The sequence below is a fragment of the Pteronotus mesoamericanus genome, unplaced genomic scaffold (genome assembly GCF_021234165.1).
Source record: "Pteronotus mesoamericanus isolate MK-2021 breed Mesoamerican mustached bat unplaced genomic scaffold, CSHL_Meso_final contig_73, whole genome shotgun sequence".
In the NCBI taxonomy this organism is placed as follows: Eukaryota; Metazoa; Chordata; class Mammalia; order Chiroptera; family Mormoopidae; genus Pteronotus; species Pteronotus mesoamericanus.
In genome coordinates this window covers 22,044,495-22,062,672 of record NW_026555245.1, presented here as the reverse complement: position 1 = coordinate 22,062,672, position 18,178 = coordinate 22,044,495, and the positions used below count along the sequence as shown (strand labels likewise).

General features: G+C 39.6%; 2 protein-coding genes across 8 annotated transcripts in view; both read left to right on the top strand.

Moving 5' to 3' along the window:
* The first annotated feature begins 5,139 nt into the window (after positions 1 to 5,139).
* On the top strand, positions 5,140 to 9,718 carry RANBP6 (RAN binding protein 6). 5 transcript variants are annotated; one of them, XR_008529951.1, is made up of 3 exons: positions 5,140 to 5,296; positions 6,412 to 6,544; positions 7,115 to 7,155. XR_008529951.1 is itself a non-coding variant. In XM_054583115.1 (2 exons), the coding sequence occupies exons 1-2, from the start codon at positions 5,161 to 5,163 to the stop codon at positions 8,476 to 8,478; spliced, it is 2,262 nt and encodes a 753-aa protein (XP_054439090.1). In that variant the 5' UTR covers positions 5,140 to 5,160; the 3' UTR covers positions 8,479 to 9,718. The 5 variants fall into 5 exon arrangements, 4 of the variants coding, with proteins under 4 accessions (XP_054439090.1, XP_054439089.1, XP_054439091.1 ...); XM_054583115.1 differs by having other exon boundaries at positions 5,140 to 5,355; positions 6,412 to 9,718; XM_054583114.1 differs by having other exon boundaries at positions 5,140 to 6,544; positions 7,115 to 9,718.
* Positions 9,719 to 12,762: 3,044 nt separating this feature from the next.
* The window catches only part of BRD10 (bromodomain containing 10), a 110,026-nt gene continuing 104,610 nt past the window's right edge, over positions 12,763 to 18,178 (top strand). For 2 of the 3 annotated variants that reach the window (XM_054583108.1, XM_054583107.1), the window contains exon 1: positions 12,764 to 13,575. In XM_054583108.1, the coding sequence (XP_054439083.1) occupies positions 13,013 to 13,575 (563 nt within the window). In that variant the 5' untranslated portion in view covers positions 12,764 to 13,012. Of the gene's footprint in view, positions 13,576 to 18,178 lie in introns of all 3 variants that reach the window. The other variant, XM_054583109.1, reaches the window with a different exon arrangement.

Below are 18,178 nucleotides of genomic sequence, written 5' to 3'. Positions count from 1 at the left end.
AAGTACTTCAGGAGAAAATTTAAGGGATTTGTTAGACAGTTGTGAAAGACCTGAAAGAATAAATAAATAGCACTGAGATAATATAAAGATATAATTGAAGGAGCTGTTGTCATCCCTAGAGCTAAAGGAAGAAAATGGAACTGATAATCTGTAAATTCAGAGAAGGGACCTCCCAGAGCTGTGGGTGAAACCTCTGAGACAGGAGTTACTGTTGGTGTCTCTGCAAAGACGGAAGAGAATGGGCTTTTTGAGTATTGTAAGAGAGAGGAAACTGCTGCAACCAGAAAGAAGGGCCACTGCTGAGGCAATCTAGACAAGAAAAGGAAAAACAGAAAGGATTAATCCCTTTTCTGTGCCTTTTCTATTCTCCAATCTCTAGTGGCTTCTATTGATGAAAACTACCAGGCATCCAGCTATGAAAAGAGAAACTTTGTTTCCAGAGCCTAATCTCAGCATCAGAGAACAAATTATAGGAGGTATGGATGTGGAGCTGAAAGATGACAGGTAAATGACACCTCTGGTTTATCCTACTTTTAATAACATTAACATTAATCTATAATTTCAGGTGGTTTCAGCTTAATCCCTCTATTATTAAATTTCCAACCAGTATCACTTAATGACTTTAGCTTTCATTGCTTAGTGTCACCTAGATTATTTCATTTTAGGTTATGACACAGCAATTTTCTGATTCTAGCATTCTTTGTGCACTTATTAGGTAGAATTCTATAAAGAAGGATGCACCTTCATCAGCTATTTGGTTTACCTGAAATACAGTTTGTACAGGAATGAAAGGAAAACCTTGACTATTTCTCTTTATCAGTTTTCAGATTTGGTGACCTAGTGATCTCCAAAGATGATCAATGAATTAGGAGCTTTTGTTACTATTATAAACTCATCACTTTGTTTATATCTTTGATGTATTTTAATCCATGGCAGGCATTATGCTTTTTAGTATTCAAATTGTCCCATTTTAGGCAAGTGGGACCCTTCATGATTTTTTTGTATTTTTATTTATTCTGAATTATTCTTGTAAAAGTGTCAAGCATGTCCAATTTAATTCTATCCCCTTCATTTGACTCTAAACCTCTCAGATCTTGGAAGAAATTTGCAACTTACTTTGTTCTTTCCCCACTTAATAAGTTGCTAATAAACACTTGCATTGTCTGGTATTGAGCCACCTTATGAAAACATTCTTAAATGGCTTCTCTATAGTTCAAACAATTTTAAAAGCCAATTTTAATTACAAAATGTAACAAAGTTGTTTAACCAAATCTGCAAGTCCGGTCTTGAAATCTTGGGCATTATGTGGGCTCCTTAGGGTGGAAAAAAGGAAGGAAATAACAATGCAAAAAGTAACTATAACAGAATTATGCAACCTAAGAGGAAGTAGCTTAAGATTTTAAAACAGTGTATGTTTTTCTAAAATAAAATATCATAAATAATTTTCCTAAAATGGATTCAGTTTAGCTACTACTGTCGGAATGATAACTGTCAGTATAGCATGTGGGAGCAACTAGAGAACAAAATATGGATTCTGGGACTCACCTTCTTAGGGAAGCTTCTTTTTGCTCCAGAAAGAGTTAGCAGTCACTTGGTCTACATTAACACTGTTCTTTATTCATATATAGGTAAATAAATTCGTAATAAATAAATTGGTAAATTCCAGCACCTCCAACCAGATGCTGTCTGAAAACTTGGGGAGATTTCACACGTTTCTCCTTCCCCTCTGAGTGCTATTGACATGATGTCTAAAAACCTCCCCAGTCCTTGCCCTCTTTTCTTTCCCTCCACCACTGCTATAATTTAGATCTCTGGCTTAACTAAACTAGGTTATTGTCCTCCTAACCACCTCCAGTCTTCACACTATTATCAAAGTAATCTTTCTAAAAATTATTTCATAGCCCTTAATTAAAACTCTTATAAAGCTCATTACCTTTACAAAATAGATTCAAATTTCTTAACATGGAATATAACTCAAGACCCTTCATGGTCTGGACTCTATTTAATGATTTGTCTTCCTCTTTCCTGCCTCCTGTGTCATCCTCAGGACTCCTCACGTCCCACACCCAGTGCTCTAGCAGTTCTAAAATACTGACAGAACTCTCATCACACTAGGCTCTAAGACTTTTCTGAATTTGAGCAAAAATGTTTCCTCTATTTAGAACAACCTTCTTCTCTTTCTTCAAATCATTAATGAATATTGACCCTTCAAATATCATCCCTGATATCACCTCCTCTGGGAAGACTTACCTGATTTTCCCCACATCCAAAGCAGACTAACTGTCTTTACAACCCCATGTGGTTTCGTGACAGACATCACCACAGTGATCACTACATTGACTATCTCATGAACATCCTCATGCATTTCATCTTTACCCCCAGCACGCAACATCAAGGTATACCATATCTTCAATAATGTTTGCTGAAGGAACAAATGAGTTATTGAGTAATCTTAACCCAAACAATTTTTCCAAAGTGTTTATACCAATTTACCTCTACTACCAACAAAAATATAACTGAGTTTCCTGTTGTTCCACATCTCCACCAACACTTGATACTTTCATTCTTTTAAATGTTAAACATTGTGGTGGGTCTGTGTTAGCATCTCACTGTAGTTTTTAATGTCTTTAATATGCTAATAGATATAGTGTTAAGAGAAGCTTTTCCCCTTACATATACTTATTGACATTTCCTGAAACAGCAAATGCAAGTCCCTGCAGGTAGATTTTTTCAAGGAACAAGAAGAAAACCAGTTAGTCTGGAGCTAGATGCCAAACTGTAGTTAAGATCTTGGGATCAGAACATAACTGGTTTCATCAATGGTTCTCAAATTTTGGTATTGTTGTGAAAACCCAGAGTATTGGTTCAAACTCATTCAGTAGTTCAGAGCTTGTGATCTAATAACTATATTTAAAAAGAAGTTATCGCAAGTGATTCTGATGCAGCTAGTTTTCAGTCAACAGAATGAGAAACACCGTTTACAGAACATGGTTCACTCCTAAAGGAGCATAGTATTATTTATTACAGTGCAATTTATGAGACTGACTACTTTGTGATTTTCTATCTGTGTGAGTATATACAGTAGCATTTTACAAAATTAAAACTAAACCTGAGGCAGGAAATAGTCAGGAAGGAGGAAACTCCAGAGGTGCCCCAGGGCTAAGATAAAGAACATAGATAAAGGGTGGAGACCCTGTTCTAAGACTGGTAGTTTCTGCATCTGGAAAAGCATTGAATCCTAGTGAATCAGGAATGCACCTGTGCAGAAGGTGCTACCTGAACCCTGCTTCATTATAATAACATTATAATAAGTTAGCATTGTGGGACCCCTTCTCAGTAGCCAATCAAGGAAATCATGGGAGATCCATCCTAAGGAATAAAAGCCCTCTAGCCCCTGAGTTTGCTGCTGCTGCTGCTGCTGTTAGGCTCTTCTCTGCTCCGCCCTGCTCAGAGTTGGCCTGCTCCCATATTCTGTGTGGCTTAATAAATCTGCTTTTTCTTGCTTTCTGCTATAAACTCTGTGTGCTCAGTTCAATTTTTTGTCCACAATCACAAAGAACCTGGTTATTTGTGCCCACCTGTGACAAACCCACTTGGAGAAGTTTGAGACAGACTTTGCAATAGGTGAAGGCCTCTGATCATGGCACAAAACCAAGAATAATCATGGGCAAGTGGTATGGAGAACGAGCATTAGTGTTGCTTTCAGGAGAGGTGAATTTGATACTTAGCTGTGCCATCTAGGCAAATCCTTTAACCTCCCTGAGTTTCCATTTCTCATCTAAAATTAAATAGTATTATACTTATCCTGTCAACCTTGCAAACTAAGCGTCAAAATGACAGAGTGGCAAAGTAATAATACGAAAGTAAGATCCGATCATTGTTAGAGGAATGATTGTTTTTGAGTGATATACCTGCCTAAATTAAAGAAATATTTAGCCTTAGAGGCATGTGTTTTTTGGAATAATCTCCGCAGTTTCCTACTAAAAGGAAAAAAAATTAAAGCATTTTACAGTTTAAACAACAGACAAGGAAAACCTTGAGTGACATGACAAAGAATACAAAATTAATTCAGAGATAAGAACAGGCTTCAAGTCTTCTGATGACTAGCCCAGGTCACTTTCCACACCATACTTAGTTGTCTTTATCACTCTTTATTATAATCCATAGGCCAGTTAATTCTGACACATACCAGAGTTTGAGCACCACTGCTTTACTGCATTAGGTATGGTAGTGGGGTGGTTATAATTGTCCTTATCTTTTATTCCACTTACTTGATAAACAACTTTATTGAGGTATTATTCACATACCATACTATTCACCAATCTACATTGTACAATTCAATGGTTTTCATTATAATCACAGAGGTCTATAACCATCACCACAATCAATTTTCGTCTTCATATCTTCATCACCCAAAAAGAAACCCCATATTTGACATATATGATTCCATTCTCCCCTTCCCTCAGCCTCTCTATAGATTTGCCTATTCAAGATCTTTCATATATTGTAGGTGAAGTCAGCACCCGCCCTATGGCTCAGTTGGTTGGAGCGTGGTCTGGTACACCAAAATGCTGTGGGTTCGATCCAAGTCAGGGCTCATACAGTTTGCGGGACACAGGTTGTGGGTTCAATCTCCCATTAGGGCACGATTCCGAGTCAACCCGTTGATGTTTCCCCCTTCCTTTCTCTTTAAAATCAACTAACATCCTCGGGTGAGAATTTAAAATATATATATATATTAAATGTAATCATACAATATGTGACCTTTTGTGATCGGCTTCTCTCAGCCGGTTTTCAAGGTGTACTTATCTTTTTAAAATTAAATTGTAACTATAGAAAGAGTTTAGAAATAAAGGGGGGAGGGAATCACCCATAGTCTCATTCTAATACAATCAATATCATAATTTTCTTTCCTTTTTCTCCCTCTGCAGGTTCATTTTTACCTGATTGGAAAACAGATAAAGGATGTCCCTAGCCCCCAACTGGTTCCCACGTATCCCCGCCACTCGGCTCCCCACTTCCCAATGCGCAGCCAAGTTACCCCAGCAGCAGAGGAAACAGCGGCCCCGCCCATCCCCGCTGGCGCCTCGCTTGCGTCACTGCTTGGAGCCGCAGGTCCCCCACCTTCCTTCTCAGTCGCGGTAGTTTTGACAGAGCGCGATGGCGGCGGCCGGGACGGCGGGGTTACCGGCGACCGTGTCGGGAAAGCAAGAGTTTTACCAGCTTCTGAAGAACCTTATCAATCCAAGCTGTATGGTGCGGAGGCAGGCAGAGGAAATCTATGAAAATATCCCAGGTCTGTGTAAGACTACATTCCTCTTAGATGCCGTCAGAAATAGAAGAGCAGGTTATGAGGTGAGACAAATGGCTGCCGCATTGCTACGACGGCTTTTGTCCTCTGGGTTTGAGGAAGTCTATCCAAATCTGCCTTCTGATGTTCAGAGGGACGTCAAGATTGAACTGATACTGGCTGTTAAGTTAGAAACACATGCTAGTATGAGGAAAAAACTTTGTGATATTTTTGCGGTGCTGGCCAGGAATTTGATAGATGAGGATGGCACTAACCACTGGCCAGAAGGTCTGAAATTTCTTATTGATTCAATCTACTCTAAAAATGTGGTTCTGTGGGAAGTTGCACTTCACGTTTTCTGGCACTTTCCTGGGATTTTTGGGAACCAAGAGCAGCATGATTTGGATATCATCAAACGGTTGTTGGACCAGTGTATTCAAGATCAAGAACATCCAGCAATCAGGACATTATCCGCTAGAGCTGCAGCTGCTTTTGTACTTGCCAATGAGAATAACATTTCTCTTTTCAAAGACTTTGCAGACTTGCTTCCTGGAATCTTACAGGCTGTGAATGACTCATGCTATCAGGATGACGATTCAGTGCTAGAATCCCTTGTTGAGATTGCAGATACTGTACCTAAGTACTTGGGTCCTTATTTAGAAGAGACTCTACAGTTGAGTCTAAAGTTATGTGGAGATTCTAGACTTAGTAATCTGCAACGCCAACTGGCCCTTGAAGTAATAGTAACCCTGTCTGAAACTGCAACCCCAATGTTGAAAAAACATACGAATATTATAGCACAGGCAATTCCTCACATACTAGGAATGATGGTTGATCTACAAGATGATGAGGACTGGGTAAATGCAGATGAAATGGAAGAAGATGATTTTGACAGCAATGCAGTTGCTGCTGAGAGTGCACTAGACAGACTGGCTTGTGGGCTTGGTGGAAAACTTGTTTTGCCAATCACTAAGGAGCATATCATGCAGATGCTTCAGAGCCCTGACTGGAAATATCGACATGCTGGACTAATGGCCTTATCTGCCATTGGAGAAGGATGCCATCAGCAAATGGAACCCATTCTAGATGAAACAGTTAACTCTGTTTTGCTTTTTCTTCAGGATCCTCATCCAAGGGTGAGGGCTGCTGCCTGTACTACACTTGGACAGATGGCTACAGATTTTGCACCTAACTTCCAAAAGAAATTCCATGAAACGGTGATTGTGGCTCTGTTGCGTACCATGGAAAATCAAGGTAATCAGCGTGTACAATCACATGCAGCTTCTGCACTTGTTATTTTTATTGAAGACTGCCCCAAATCATTGCTAGTTCTATATTTGGATAGTATGGTGAGAAATCTACATTCCATCTTGGTGATTAAACTTCAAGAGTTGATTCGGAATGGAACTAAGTTGGCCTTGGAACAACTTGTGACAACCATAGCCTCAGTTGCAGATACAATAGAAGAAAAATTTGTTCCATATTATGATATATTTATGCCATCACTAAAGCACATTGTTGAACTTGCTGTTCAAAAGGAACTCAAGCTTCTGAAAGGAAAAACTATTGAATGCATTAGCCATGTTGGTCTTGCTGTTGGGAAAGAAAAGTTTATGCAAGATGCATCAAATGTGATGCAGCTGTTGTTGAAGACACAATCAGATTTAAATAGTATGGAAGATGATGACCCTCAGACCTCTTATATGGTTTCAACATGGGCTAGAATGTGTAAAATTCTTGGAAATGATTTTCAACAGTACCTTCCACTGGTTATTGAGCCTCTTATTAAGACTGCTTCAGCTAAACCTGATGTTGCTCTCTTAGACACCCAAGATGTGGAGAATATGAGTGATGATGATGGCTGGCAATTTGTAAACCTTGGAGACCAGCAAAGTTTTGGAATTAAAACTTCAGGACTTGAAGCTAAAGCAACTGCTTGCCAGATGTTGGTTTACTATGCTAAGGAATTAAGGGAAGGACTTATGGACTATACAGAACAAATTGTAAGGCTGATGGTTCCTTTACTGAAATTCTATTTCCATGACAATGTGAGAGTGGCAGCAGCTGAATCCATGCCTTCTCTCCTGGAATGTGCACGAATTCGTGGCCCAGAGTATCTTGCACAGATGTGGCAATTCATATGTGATCCCTTAATCAAGGCTATTGGGACTGAACCTGATACAGATGTACTTTCAGAAATAATGAGTTCTTTTGCAAAGTCTATTGAAGTAATGGGAGATGGCTGCCTTAATGATGAACACTTGGAAGAACTGGGAGAAATATTGAAAGCAAAACTTGAAGGGCACTTTAAAAACCAAGAACTGAGACAGGTTAAAAGACAGGATGAAAACTATGATCAACAGGTTGAAATGTCCTTGCAAGATGAAGATGAATGCGATGTTTACATTCTGACCAAAGTATCAGATATTTTGCACTCATTATTTAGTACGTACAAAGAAAAGATTTTACCATGGTTTGAACAGCTGCTTCCATTAATTGTGAATCTAATTTGTTCTAGTAGGCCATGGCCAGACAGACAGTGGGGACTGTGTATATTTGATGATATTATAGAGCACTGTAGCCCAACCTCATTTAAATATGTGGAGTACTTTCGGTGGCCAATGCTACTAAATATGCGAGATAACAACCCTGAAGTCAGGCAAGCTGCTGCTTATGGCCTGGGTGTTATGGCACAGTTTGGTGGAGATGATTATCATTCTTTATGTTCAGAAGCTGTTCCACTGTTGGTAAAAGTTATTAAGTGTGCAAGTTCCAAAACCAAAAAAAATGTCATTGCTACAGAGAACTGTATCTCAGCAGTAGGCAAGATTTTGAGGTTTAAGCCTAGCTGTGTAAATGTAGATGAAGTTCTTCCATACTGGTTGTCATGGCTTCCACTGCAGGAGGATAAAGAGGAAGCTATTCAGACTTTGAGTTTTCTCTGTGACTTAATTGAAAGTAACCATCCAGTTGTGCTCGGTCCAAATAATTCCAATCTTCCCAAAATAATCAGTATAATTGCAGAAGGAAAAATTAATGAGACTCTTAACTATGAAGATCCTTGTGCCAAACGCTTAGCCAATGTTGTGCGTCAGGTACAGACTTCTGAAGAATTGTGGTTGGAATGCACATCCCAGCTTGATGATGAGCATCAGGAAGCCTTACAGGAGTTGCTGAATCTTGCTTGAAGCACTTTAATATCACTTGAATATCATCTACCTTAAAAGTAACTCCAAATACATGTTGTGAATGGATTCCATTATAATTGAGAGAACTGTTCTCTCCCTGCTAAGCAGTTTGCATTTCTTCCATGTGTTTACCCAGGATTAGTCAGTGTTATGTCCTCTGTTCACCTTGCATGTTTTATCCTGTAAACAGAGATCTTGGTGGTAACCTGTGTTTCCATTGTCTTAGAATGTTTGTTGTCTTTCCCATTGTTGGTGCGAAGTATGTAAATTGTTGCTATGTCTGAGTTACTGACACTAGGCAAGCAATATGCTTGGTGCCAAGATGTCATGCTTATCACAAGATGCTAAGAACTCACGAGGTTAGGATAGAACTTACAGGACAAATATATTTGGAATTATGGGTGAAGGATATAGTGGCAGGTTTATTCCTCCTTGATAATATTCCTGGTTTTCATGGTAAAGGGAGGATACTGCAGTTGGGAGAGTTTCAGACACTGCAGTGGATGTGGGGAGTTTTTTGTATAATTTATATGAACTTTTTCATGATGCCTCCCTCAGAACTGGGCGAGACATATCCATGTTCTACTTCTCACAGTGTGCAACTGAGAGTTATGAAAACTTTAGAATGTTTTTAGACTGGTCTCCAAGTTACTTGTTAAGTTATCCAGGACTAAGAACTATGGTTATTGAAAAGGGTGCTCTGGTACATCTAACATTGGTACTATGTAATGACATACTGTATATAACACAGTGTGACAGAAAGTAATCAGTATTTGTGGCAGTCAGTCAGTGTTATGTGTTTGAGCAGAATATTGTCTTGTGTCTGTATGCTCTTTTTCTCCTGCGAAGTGGCTCAGTGAGGACAAAAGCCCTGATTTAAAATGGGGCTTAAGGACATCTCCATTTTGAAGTTCTTAATGGACTCTATAGTAGCACTAAAGAGTATTCTATTGTGAAAATGAAAGGGAAGCAAAATTAATTTTATTTTTAAACATGAAAAAACAGCTTTGAGACCACTCATTTAGCATTATATATGCATTATAAGAAAACAGTTCTAGAAATCTAGGGTTAATTATATTAATTGGAATGTCAGTCCTTAATGTCAAGCTTTTGCAGGGTAGAAAAAAGCTTACTCAGCAAATCATTGATCCAAAATTTAAAAATACATCTGTCATGATTTCCTGGACCTATTGTGAGTAATGTGTGTGTAAAGTATTTAGCAAGTATTTAAGACCCAGTAAGCACTTAATAAATGGTAGCTGTTACTCCTGTTGTTTGCATGTCTACTGTGTTCTTTTTTATGGTTTGGAATGCTTTTTATATTAACATATCCAATTCGTTCCCTTCCAGTTCAGATAAGCAGGCCATTGTGGTCAGAGACATGGAGGTGAGATTTTAGATATGCAATCCCTATCCATTCTGTACAATTATTTATTATTAATGGAGGAAAAAGAAAAGGACTTTAAGTACAGTATAGTCACAATTTTAAGTTTATTTAAGATAAAAATTGTGGACAAAGTAAAAAAAATTTTTCAAGGTAAACATGCCGGTAAACCAATGAGTTTTTAGAAAGTTAGGTGGTGAATAACCATGGAATGTAAAACTAAGAAGTAAATCCACAAAATATCATTTTTATGATGGAAATCCGTATTTACTGAAAGTTTCTATGTGGTACCTACTGTACTATATTTGATGAAGAACACTTTGGATTTCTAGGAAATGATGTGAAATGTGTACTTTCTTTTCCACTCCAGAGTTCACGGAGGTACTAATGTGTGAAGGGCATTTTTTTAAAAAAAAAGTTTATTTAAGATAAATAGAAAAGTATAAAATAAATAGAAGAATCTCATCACAAAGTATTCATAAAAGTTTGAGTAGTGGGATTAAATGACCATTTTTCTTGAAACTCGTTTATATTTTTTAATTTACCTCCAACCAACATATTCCTTATATATATATTTATATTTATATATTCTTATATATCAAAATATAAGAAATACATAAATGTATAATAAAGTATACGAGAATATATATACAAATATATTTTATATATTAAATATATAAATTATATATTTTTAAATATGAAAAAACAGCTTTGAGACCACTCATTTAGCATTATATATGCATTATAAGAAAACAGTTCTAGAAATCTAGGGTTAATTATATTAATTGGAATGTCAGTCCTTAATGTCTATTAAATATATATAAATTATATATTTAATATAGGTTCAAGGACCTTGTCACAGTCATCTTGGTCTCTTCACGACCTACATGAGGTTCCTTCAACTCAGTCATACTTCTTTATCTTAATATTCCTTAATTAAGAAGCTCTTACTCAACATTTCTTGCAATTCCCTATATTCTTGTGCATGCAGAATTGGAAAGTCTGCCAGATAGCCAGGAATTGAGCTCCTGGAGAATTTTGAAGTATGACAGACCTAGATTTGAAATTTGGTAAACTACTTTGTTAACCTAAGCATCAGTTACTTTATCTGTAAAATAGGAATAATACCGAGCAGATAGAATTGTTTCAGAATCAAGGAAGATAATGAATATAAAGTATACAAGGTTCAGCAAATGCAGGCTAATATCTGAGAGTTGCTAAATACAGTTGCTGGTTAAAGAGGAAGGGGGTTATTTGTTGTTGTAGGGTGGGTCCATATTAATGGGCTCTGTCAAAGGAAATGAGAGTTGGCCAGTCAGACATTTTATTTGCCAGTTGCTGAAGTAGTTCCCTGCTTTTTTTCCTGTGAGATGAACTTCACCTATAGGCTCTGAGGAGATAATGCTATAAGTGCCTAATAAATTGCAAATATCTTTAATGAAAAACAGTCTCAAGAGTCAGAATATCCTGACCACTTAGTTACATAGCTTTTACTTTTAAAAATGCTTGCTTTCTTTCTAAATAGAAAGTATTATGTGCATCTTTCAAATAGAACATGAGAAAATGGTAATGTCTGCTTTATGGAACCATTAGGTCCTTTCTGCCTACTTGCTTTTAAGCAATACATAAATGGGAATGATGGGTCCACTTTTTAGACTTCTAAAACAGTAAAAACGTGAGATTGTAAGGCCATCGCTAACGACTATTTAATAGCTAATGCTGTACAGCTTAACTTGAAATATTTGAAAACTGCTTTTAGTTCCAAGAATATAGTCTTTTATTCTTAGCAAATCTCAAGAATGTGGAGATGTTTTTTTCATTTTATCGAAAAACATGGTTAGTTTCCAATCGATGTTAAGAACTGGAGACAGGAGTTTCAGAAATCCGAGTTCTATAAATCATGTCCTTTTCTCCTGCATGTGGACATATATTTCAGTTAGTCGAGTTCCTGAATCGCCTTTCTACACTTTTCAAAGTACTAGTCTTGTATTAAAAACCCAGTAATCATAAGGGGGAGGCTGTGTGCAAAGAAAAAGTAAATTATAGGGTAGGATTTACATTGTGCCTTTTTTGCATTTGCTACTAACGAAAATTATCTAGCAGACTCTTTCTGGGTTAATTTTAGTTTTAAGGGCTAGTAAAGGTCTCTCGCAAAGGAAATAGCGTCCTTCGACACTTGCTTTCAAAATCCTGTAGGCCTCTCCCTACAAAGGTGGCAAGCTAAGCTGCGCAAGCGCCCTGCTTCTCTCTTCACTCTGCCCTTCCAGTTGTCTACAAGCTGATGACATCATTGGTTCGCGCAACCTACCAGGCCTCAGGACCTATGGCCAAGCCGAAGTACTTGCTGTCGCGTAGCGGGGCGAGAGCGAAGAGGGCGGAGTTGTTCTACTACGCATGCGCACCGTGGATGGCGACGGTGCTTTTTTCTTTGCCTCTTTCCACACCTCTCCCTAGTCGGGGGGGAGTGGGGACCTGAGTGCCCTCCCTCTTCTTTCTCTGCCCCTCCCCTTGCCTCCTCCCCCTCCCCCCCCAGCCGCCCAACTGGGCTTCTAACTGACAGTTGTCGCCGGGCCGGGTCCGCGCGCCGCCTCCTCCTTGCCCGAGTGCCCCGCAGGTAGAGAGGGGCGGGAGGGGGTGTGAGGGAGCTGAGGAGGAGGATACCGAGCTTCTGCGGCTCAGCGCTGTGGCCCCCTCCGGGGAGGCGAGAGAAGAATCCCCCACCTTCCGCCTCGCCCCCTCCCAGTCCCCTAGCCGGCCCGGGAGGGGGTGGGGCGCCGAGGCCGCGGCGGCCAGGCCTGGCCTGGCGGGTGAAGAACGGGCGGGGCGCGGAGGGGTGAGGCAAGCGAGGGCCGCGCGCGTCGCCGCCGGGGGGAGGGGAGAGGAGGGCACCTAAGCTCTCCTCTTCTCTCCCCCATCCCCCGCGCGCCATGTAACCCCGCCCCGCTGGCGGCGAGCTCGAGACCCCCGCGCGCACTGAGTCGAGCCGGCTGCTGAGGAGAGCGAGGCCCGATGCGGCTGGGGCTGCGCGGTGCGGCTAAGCCCTGAGGAAGGGGCCCGCGCTCACGCGTCCCCCGGCGCCTCGAGCGGCCGCCCCACATCGCCCAACCTGGGCCTGCCGGGGGCGTGAGCGTGCCCAAGACGCTGGGGGAGATGGAGCCGGCCGGGGAGGAGGAGCGGCCGCCGCCGCCGGCCGAGGAAGAGGACGAGGAGGAGGAGGTGGCAGTGGTGGCCCCGGCCTCAGGGCAGGCCCGAGGGAGGAGTGCCTCCTCTCTGGAAGACGCGGACGACCGGGAGGAGGAGGCGGCGATGGTGGTCGGGGGCAGTGGCTGTAAGGAGCAAGAACTAAACTACGAGCTGCAGCAGGGCTACCGCATCCTAGGCGAGTTCCTGCAGGAAAAGCACCGGGGCCTCACCGCCCCCTTCCTGCAGCCCTTGGGGGGCGTTGCCACCGGGGAGGAGGAGGCGGCCGAAGGGCCGCGCAGCGGGGGCCGGGCCAGTCGCGCCCTCCCGCAGCAGCTCGGACAGGGCATGTGTTTGCTGAAGATGGAGGAGAAGTTCAGTAGCGGCCAGTACGGGGGCATCACCGAGTTCGTAGCGGACTTCAGATCGATGCTGGAGACGTGTTACCGCCTGCATGGGGTGGACCATTGGATCTCCAGACAGGGCCAGAAGCTGGAGATGATGCTGGAGCAGAAGTTGGCGCTTCTCTCCCGGTGAGTGAGCCCCGTCCCAGGTGGGACTGACGGACTGACACAAACACACCCTAGCACGTGTCCGAGGATGGGTTGGGCCTGGGGCCGGGGGGCGTCGCTGATAGGTGCTGAGTCGGTGCAGGAGAACCCTGGGAGGAGCGGCAGCGCCGGGCGGGGGTCGGCAGGGGTGTGGTGGATGTGGGTGAGCAAACCCAGCACCCAGATTTAAAGAAGTTGAGAAGGAAGCCGGGCCGTAGCCAAAAGGCAGGTAAAGTTTGTAGATGTAAAGTGAAATGACGCCCGTAGGAAGAATTCTAGGGGCAGGCAAAGGAAAACTTTTAGTAGGATGGAAGTTGAACCTGCATTTTTAGACAGTTTTAGCATGAAATATCGTTAGGAAAATAATTTTAGCTCATGTAAAAAGGTGGTTGTTTCAAACCATTAAAAAATAATAGTATCGTTTTTCTACCCATGTCGGCTATCGGAGACTTACGGAGTTATTGAATGGTTAGTGATTACTTTGGTGTATTCCCGATTTTTTTTTCAGTTTCATCTGAGGAAACTGAATTTTTGGAGTAATAGTAGGTGCATCAACGCAAAATTGTTAATACGTTTAGATATTTGTGTTTATTCTACCAGAAATTATAGGAAATTCAGGTTGCACTGTGCTATTGGTGTACTCTACCCATATGTCCACAGTTATTTTTCTTTAGAAGAAGAAATAATGGAAGCTACTAAAATAAACGTATTAATTTATAAAAATCACATAATTTATACAAGCCAAGTTAGTATTTCAAGTGGCAGTTTTTTCGAAATAGAGGAATAATTGACTGTTGTTTGAAATAGTAGTTGAATAATAGTTTGACTCTTTACTAGCTGAAGTGAACTTAAACAACTCACTTTACCCGTTTGGCTTTAGTTCCTTCATCTGTAAAATGGGGACAAAAATAGTACCTAACTCATGGGGTTGCTGTAGGATTAAATGAGTTAAATGTAAAGTCATTGGTGCAGGTCCCAATGCAAGTGTTAACCATTATAGTAGTAGTTGAATAAAATGAACATTTTCCTCATATCTGAAACTAGGCATTGTACTGGTGTTTTTATGGAATAGCTCCTCAAAAGTTAAATTTTTTGGCCCTTGATATGTATTTGTAATTCTAAAAAAAATCTAGTCTGTCACTGGCTTCTATGTGTTGTTTTCACCACAATAATTTCTTTCATTGCAGACAGTATTTAACACAGTGCTTGATTGATTAGGGAAGCTCTATTTAAACTAAGGAAACTCTTGAATCCTTTCATAAAGCATTTGTTAACAGAATAATTATTTACAAATTTGCTTTGTAAATTTCTTTTAATATTTCATTTAGTATACTTGGGTAGTGTATTTGTTATCCTTGACTCCACAGTGCTTTGTACAGTAGTTATGACCAGCATAAAAAACAAGCCATACACTTGTTGTTGTTGTTGTTATTGTTAAAGATTTTATTTATTTTTAGAGAGAGGAAGGTGGGGAGGGAGAGAAGGAGAGAAACATCAATGTGTGGTTGCCTCTTGTGGGGCCCCCTGCTGCGGACTTTTCCCACAACCCAGGTGTGTGCCCTCACTGGGAATCTTTAACTCTCAGGCTGGCACTCAGTCCACTGAGCCACATCAGCCAGGGCATGTGTTATTATTTTTAAGTAGTAAAATATACTCCAAATTGATGTCTCAGGATTTTAGATCTGGAAGGAACCGTAGATTTCATTTAATCCAAACATCCGTTTTACAGATAGAAACAGGGTTTAGAACAAGTCAGGAGAATGGCTAAGAGTAGCATGTAGGTTTAGAATGAACTGTGGATATTTCCAAAAGCACTGTATGTGTAATAAATAATTTTTTTGAGCAGGGAGACTATTCTCTTTCACATTAAGGTAAATTTCTAAATGCTTACAATCCCCGTGGTTAATGTTCATTCCAATATGATTTAGTAGCATCAATACTTAGAAATGAAACTTTTAACATTCTGTTGTTTATAAACATATTTCTGATACTATTAGTCCAACAGAAATAAAATTATTTTGTTTAAATTTTGTTTTGTTTTTTATTTTAGAGAGAGGGGGAGGGAAGGTGAAAGACAGAGAGAGAAACAGTGATATGAGAGGGAAACATCAGTTGGCTGCCTTCGTTTCACACCCCAACTGGGGACTGAACCTGCAACCCAGGCATGTACCCTGACTGGGTATTGAACTGGCAGCCTTTCTCTCTGAGGGACGGTACCCAACCAACTGAGCCATACCAGCCAGGTACAGATAAAATGATTGCATTTTAGGAGCAAAAAGTAATATGATGGTCTTGAACAGATGAAGTTTTGAGTCCCTCACTTTTTTGTGTTTGATGTATGTAAACATTTTGTAAATAATAGATTTGCTAGACCGTACATCTTGATACTAGGAAATCATTTCTTTTTATATACTAGCCTAAAATCTCAGAAAAAGCATAGGTTGCAACTTTTCAGTATGCAGTTAGGATACATAAATGTTCCAGAAAAATAGTCTATAGACTGTCCATATAAATATGATTTTCATATCATTTAAGTTTCTTTTATCTTCTGATATATTGAGTTAACTCATTTTCATAATTACAGTAAGGAGAACTTTATATCTGCTCCATATACTAGGGAACCTTTTAGTGAGCAAAAAGCAAGGTACGTTAGGTAAAAAGGATGCAATATTATCATTATAGAGAGCCCAGTGGCATTAGTACTTTGGACTCATTGTATTACTTGAATTTCAATTTCTTCACTTGTGCTATGTGAGTATTAGGCTAGATTAGTTGATTGTTTATGAGAGTATCTGACAGAGCTAGGCATTCAAGTCCTTAAGATAAAAAGATAAGTTCTCTTCCCTTAGTGATTTATAGTTGATTATGGAAACATACTTAAAAAAAGGTAATGGTTCTATAATAGACATACAAACAATGTACAAGAGGCACTTAAGAGGAAGGAGTCCTAAATTTGAAGGGGAGGGGAGAAGGCTGGAGATGGCAATTGAGAGGAGGAAGGAGAAGGGAGAAAGACTGCAGTAGTTACAAGGTACAGAGAAGTTTACACTTGAACTGATTCTTGAAGTTGAATAATACTATTGGGGTTTTTTGGAGCGTTTGAAATGGGCATTCCAGAATGCTGAACTGCAGTGAATGCAATGCATGAAACAGTATAGTGTTTCTGGGAGCTATAGGTACTTCTTTATGGTTACAGTACAATCTCCAGAGTAGTGTCTGCATGCCAGGAGATACGCAGGATGCTTGATTAGGGTGAGGAAAGAAAATAATACCTTTTAGGTAGGTTCTAATTTTATTTTATCATTTAAAAAAGTTTTATTTTTTGTTTACTTTTTGTGGTATTTTTAATAGCACTATGTGTATAGTTTATAAGTACAATCATGTTAATATATATTAACATATAACAATATGTTATATGTATTGATATATAAGGACTAAGACAACATATCTAGTCTCAAGAAAGTTATATTGTAGAAGCAGTCTCATTTATTTGAAGCAACTGAAAGAAATATCAATTAATATTAGAAATAGGGAGAAAAACAGAACTGGAAAGGAATAGAGAATACTTAACAGGAAGTTCTGCACAAAGCTTTAGAAACTGTCAAATATTAATAGGAATTTTTGCTTTTGGCAAATTTTAAATGATTATGTTTTTGAAAGCTTTTATATTTGAAAACACTTTTGAAAGCTTTAAGAATATTGCTGAATATTCAGGAGGTGGCTTTAATCTGGTTTTAAAGGTTATAGTTATAGAGGAGGCATCACCAGTAACCCTATCAAGAATCTAAAATTTTAATTTTGGCCATTTAGAATAATGTTTTGGTGAGAATAAGTTTGAATATAATATATATTTGTTAAAGTTATTTTTCATTTCTGAATTAAACTAATTTGCTGTTAAAATGCACATGGCTGAAAAGGCTTTAGAGTACTAGGGGAATGCAGAGGAGTTATAACTACAAGGGGAGATGGGGGATCTTGGATTGGAAAATGCTTTATTAGGTTTTATTGTAGAGGTTAAAGTTTTGGAGGGTGGGTAGAATATTAAACAATTGAACTGTGATATGTAAAGCTCTGTATATACAATGGTAAACATGACATTATTCCTTACATCAAGGTGGTAGGTAAACAGAAACAATTAATTAAGCAAATGGAGTCAGAAAAGTACAGAATATTCCAAGGAATTGTTTATACCCAGTGATTAGAGTGTAGGACGATGTGGGGCTATAGTGACAGATGAGTCTAGAAAGGTAGGTTGAAACTAATTTTGAAGATTCTTGATTGCTTCCTAAGGAATTTAGAATGTAGGCAGTGTAGATCTATCACAGGTTTACCTTAAGGGGGTAGCATGATTTTACTAGTATTTTGAGGTTTGAAAGCTGAAATGGAAGGAAAGAGAATGCAGAAAGGAAATTAAATGCTATTGAGTCAATATTATTAAAAGATAATAAGCAGGAAAAAAAAAGTGGATGAGGATACAAAAGATATATCTTCAGCAGGTAAAATGGCCAGCTATTGGACATAGGATGTTAAGGAAAGAATGACATCCAAAATGGATTCTATCCCAGGTGATGGTGATGCTGAGGGA

Excerpts from the sequence above, each read along its gene's own strand:
- RANBP6 (XM_054583113.1), top strand. The coding sequence starts at position 5,161 with ATGGCGGCGGCCGGGACGGCGGGGTTACCGGCGACCGTGTCGGGAAAG.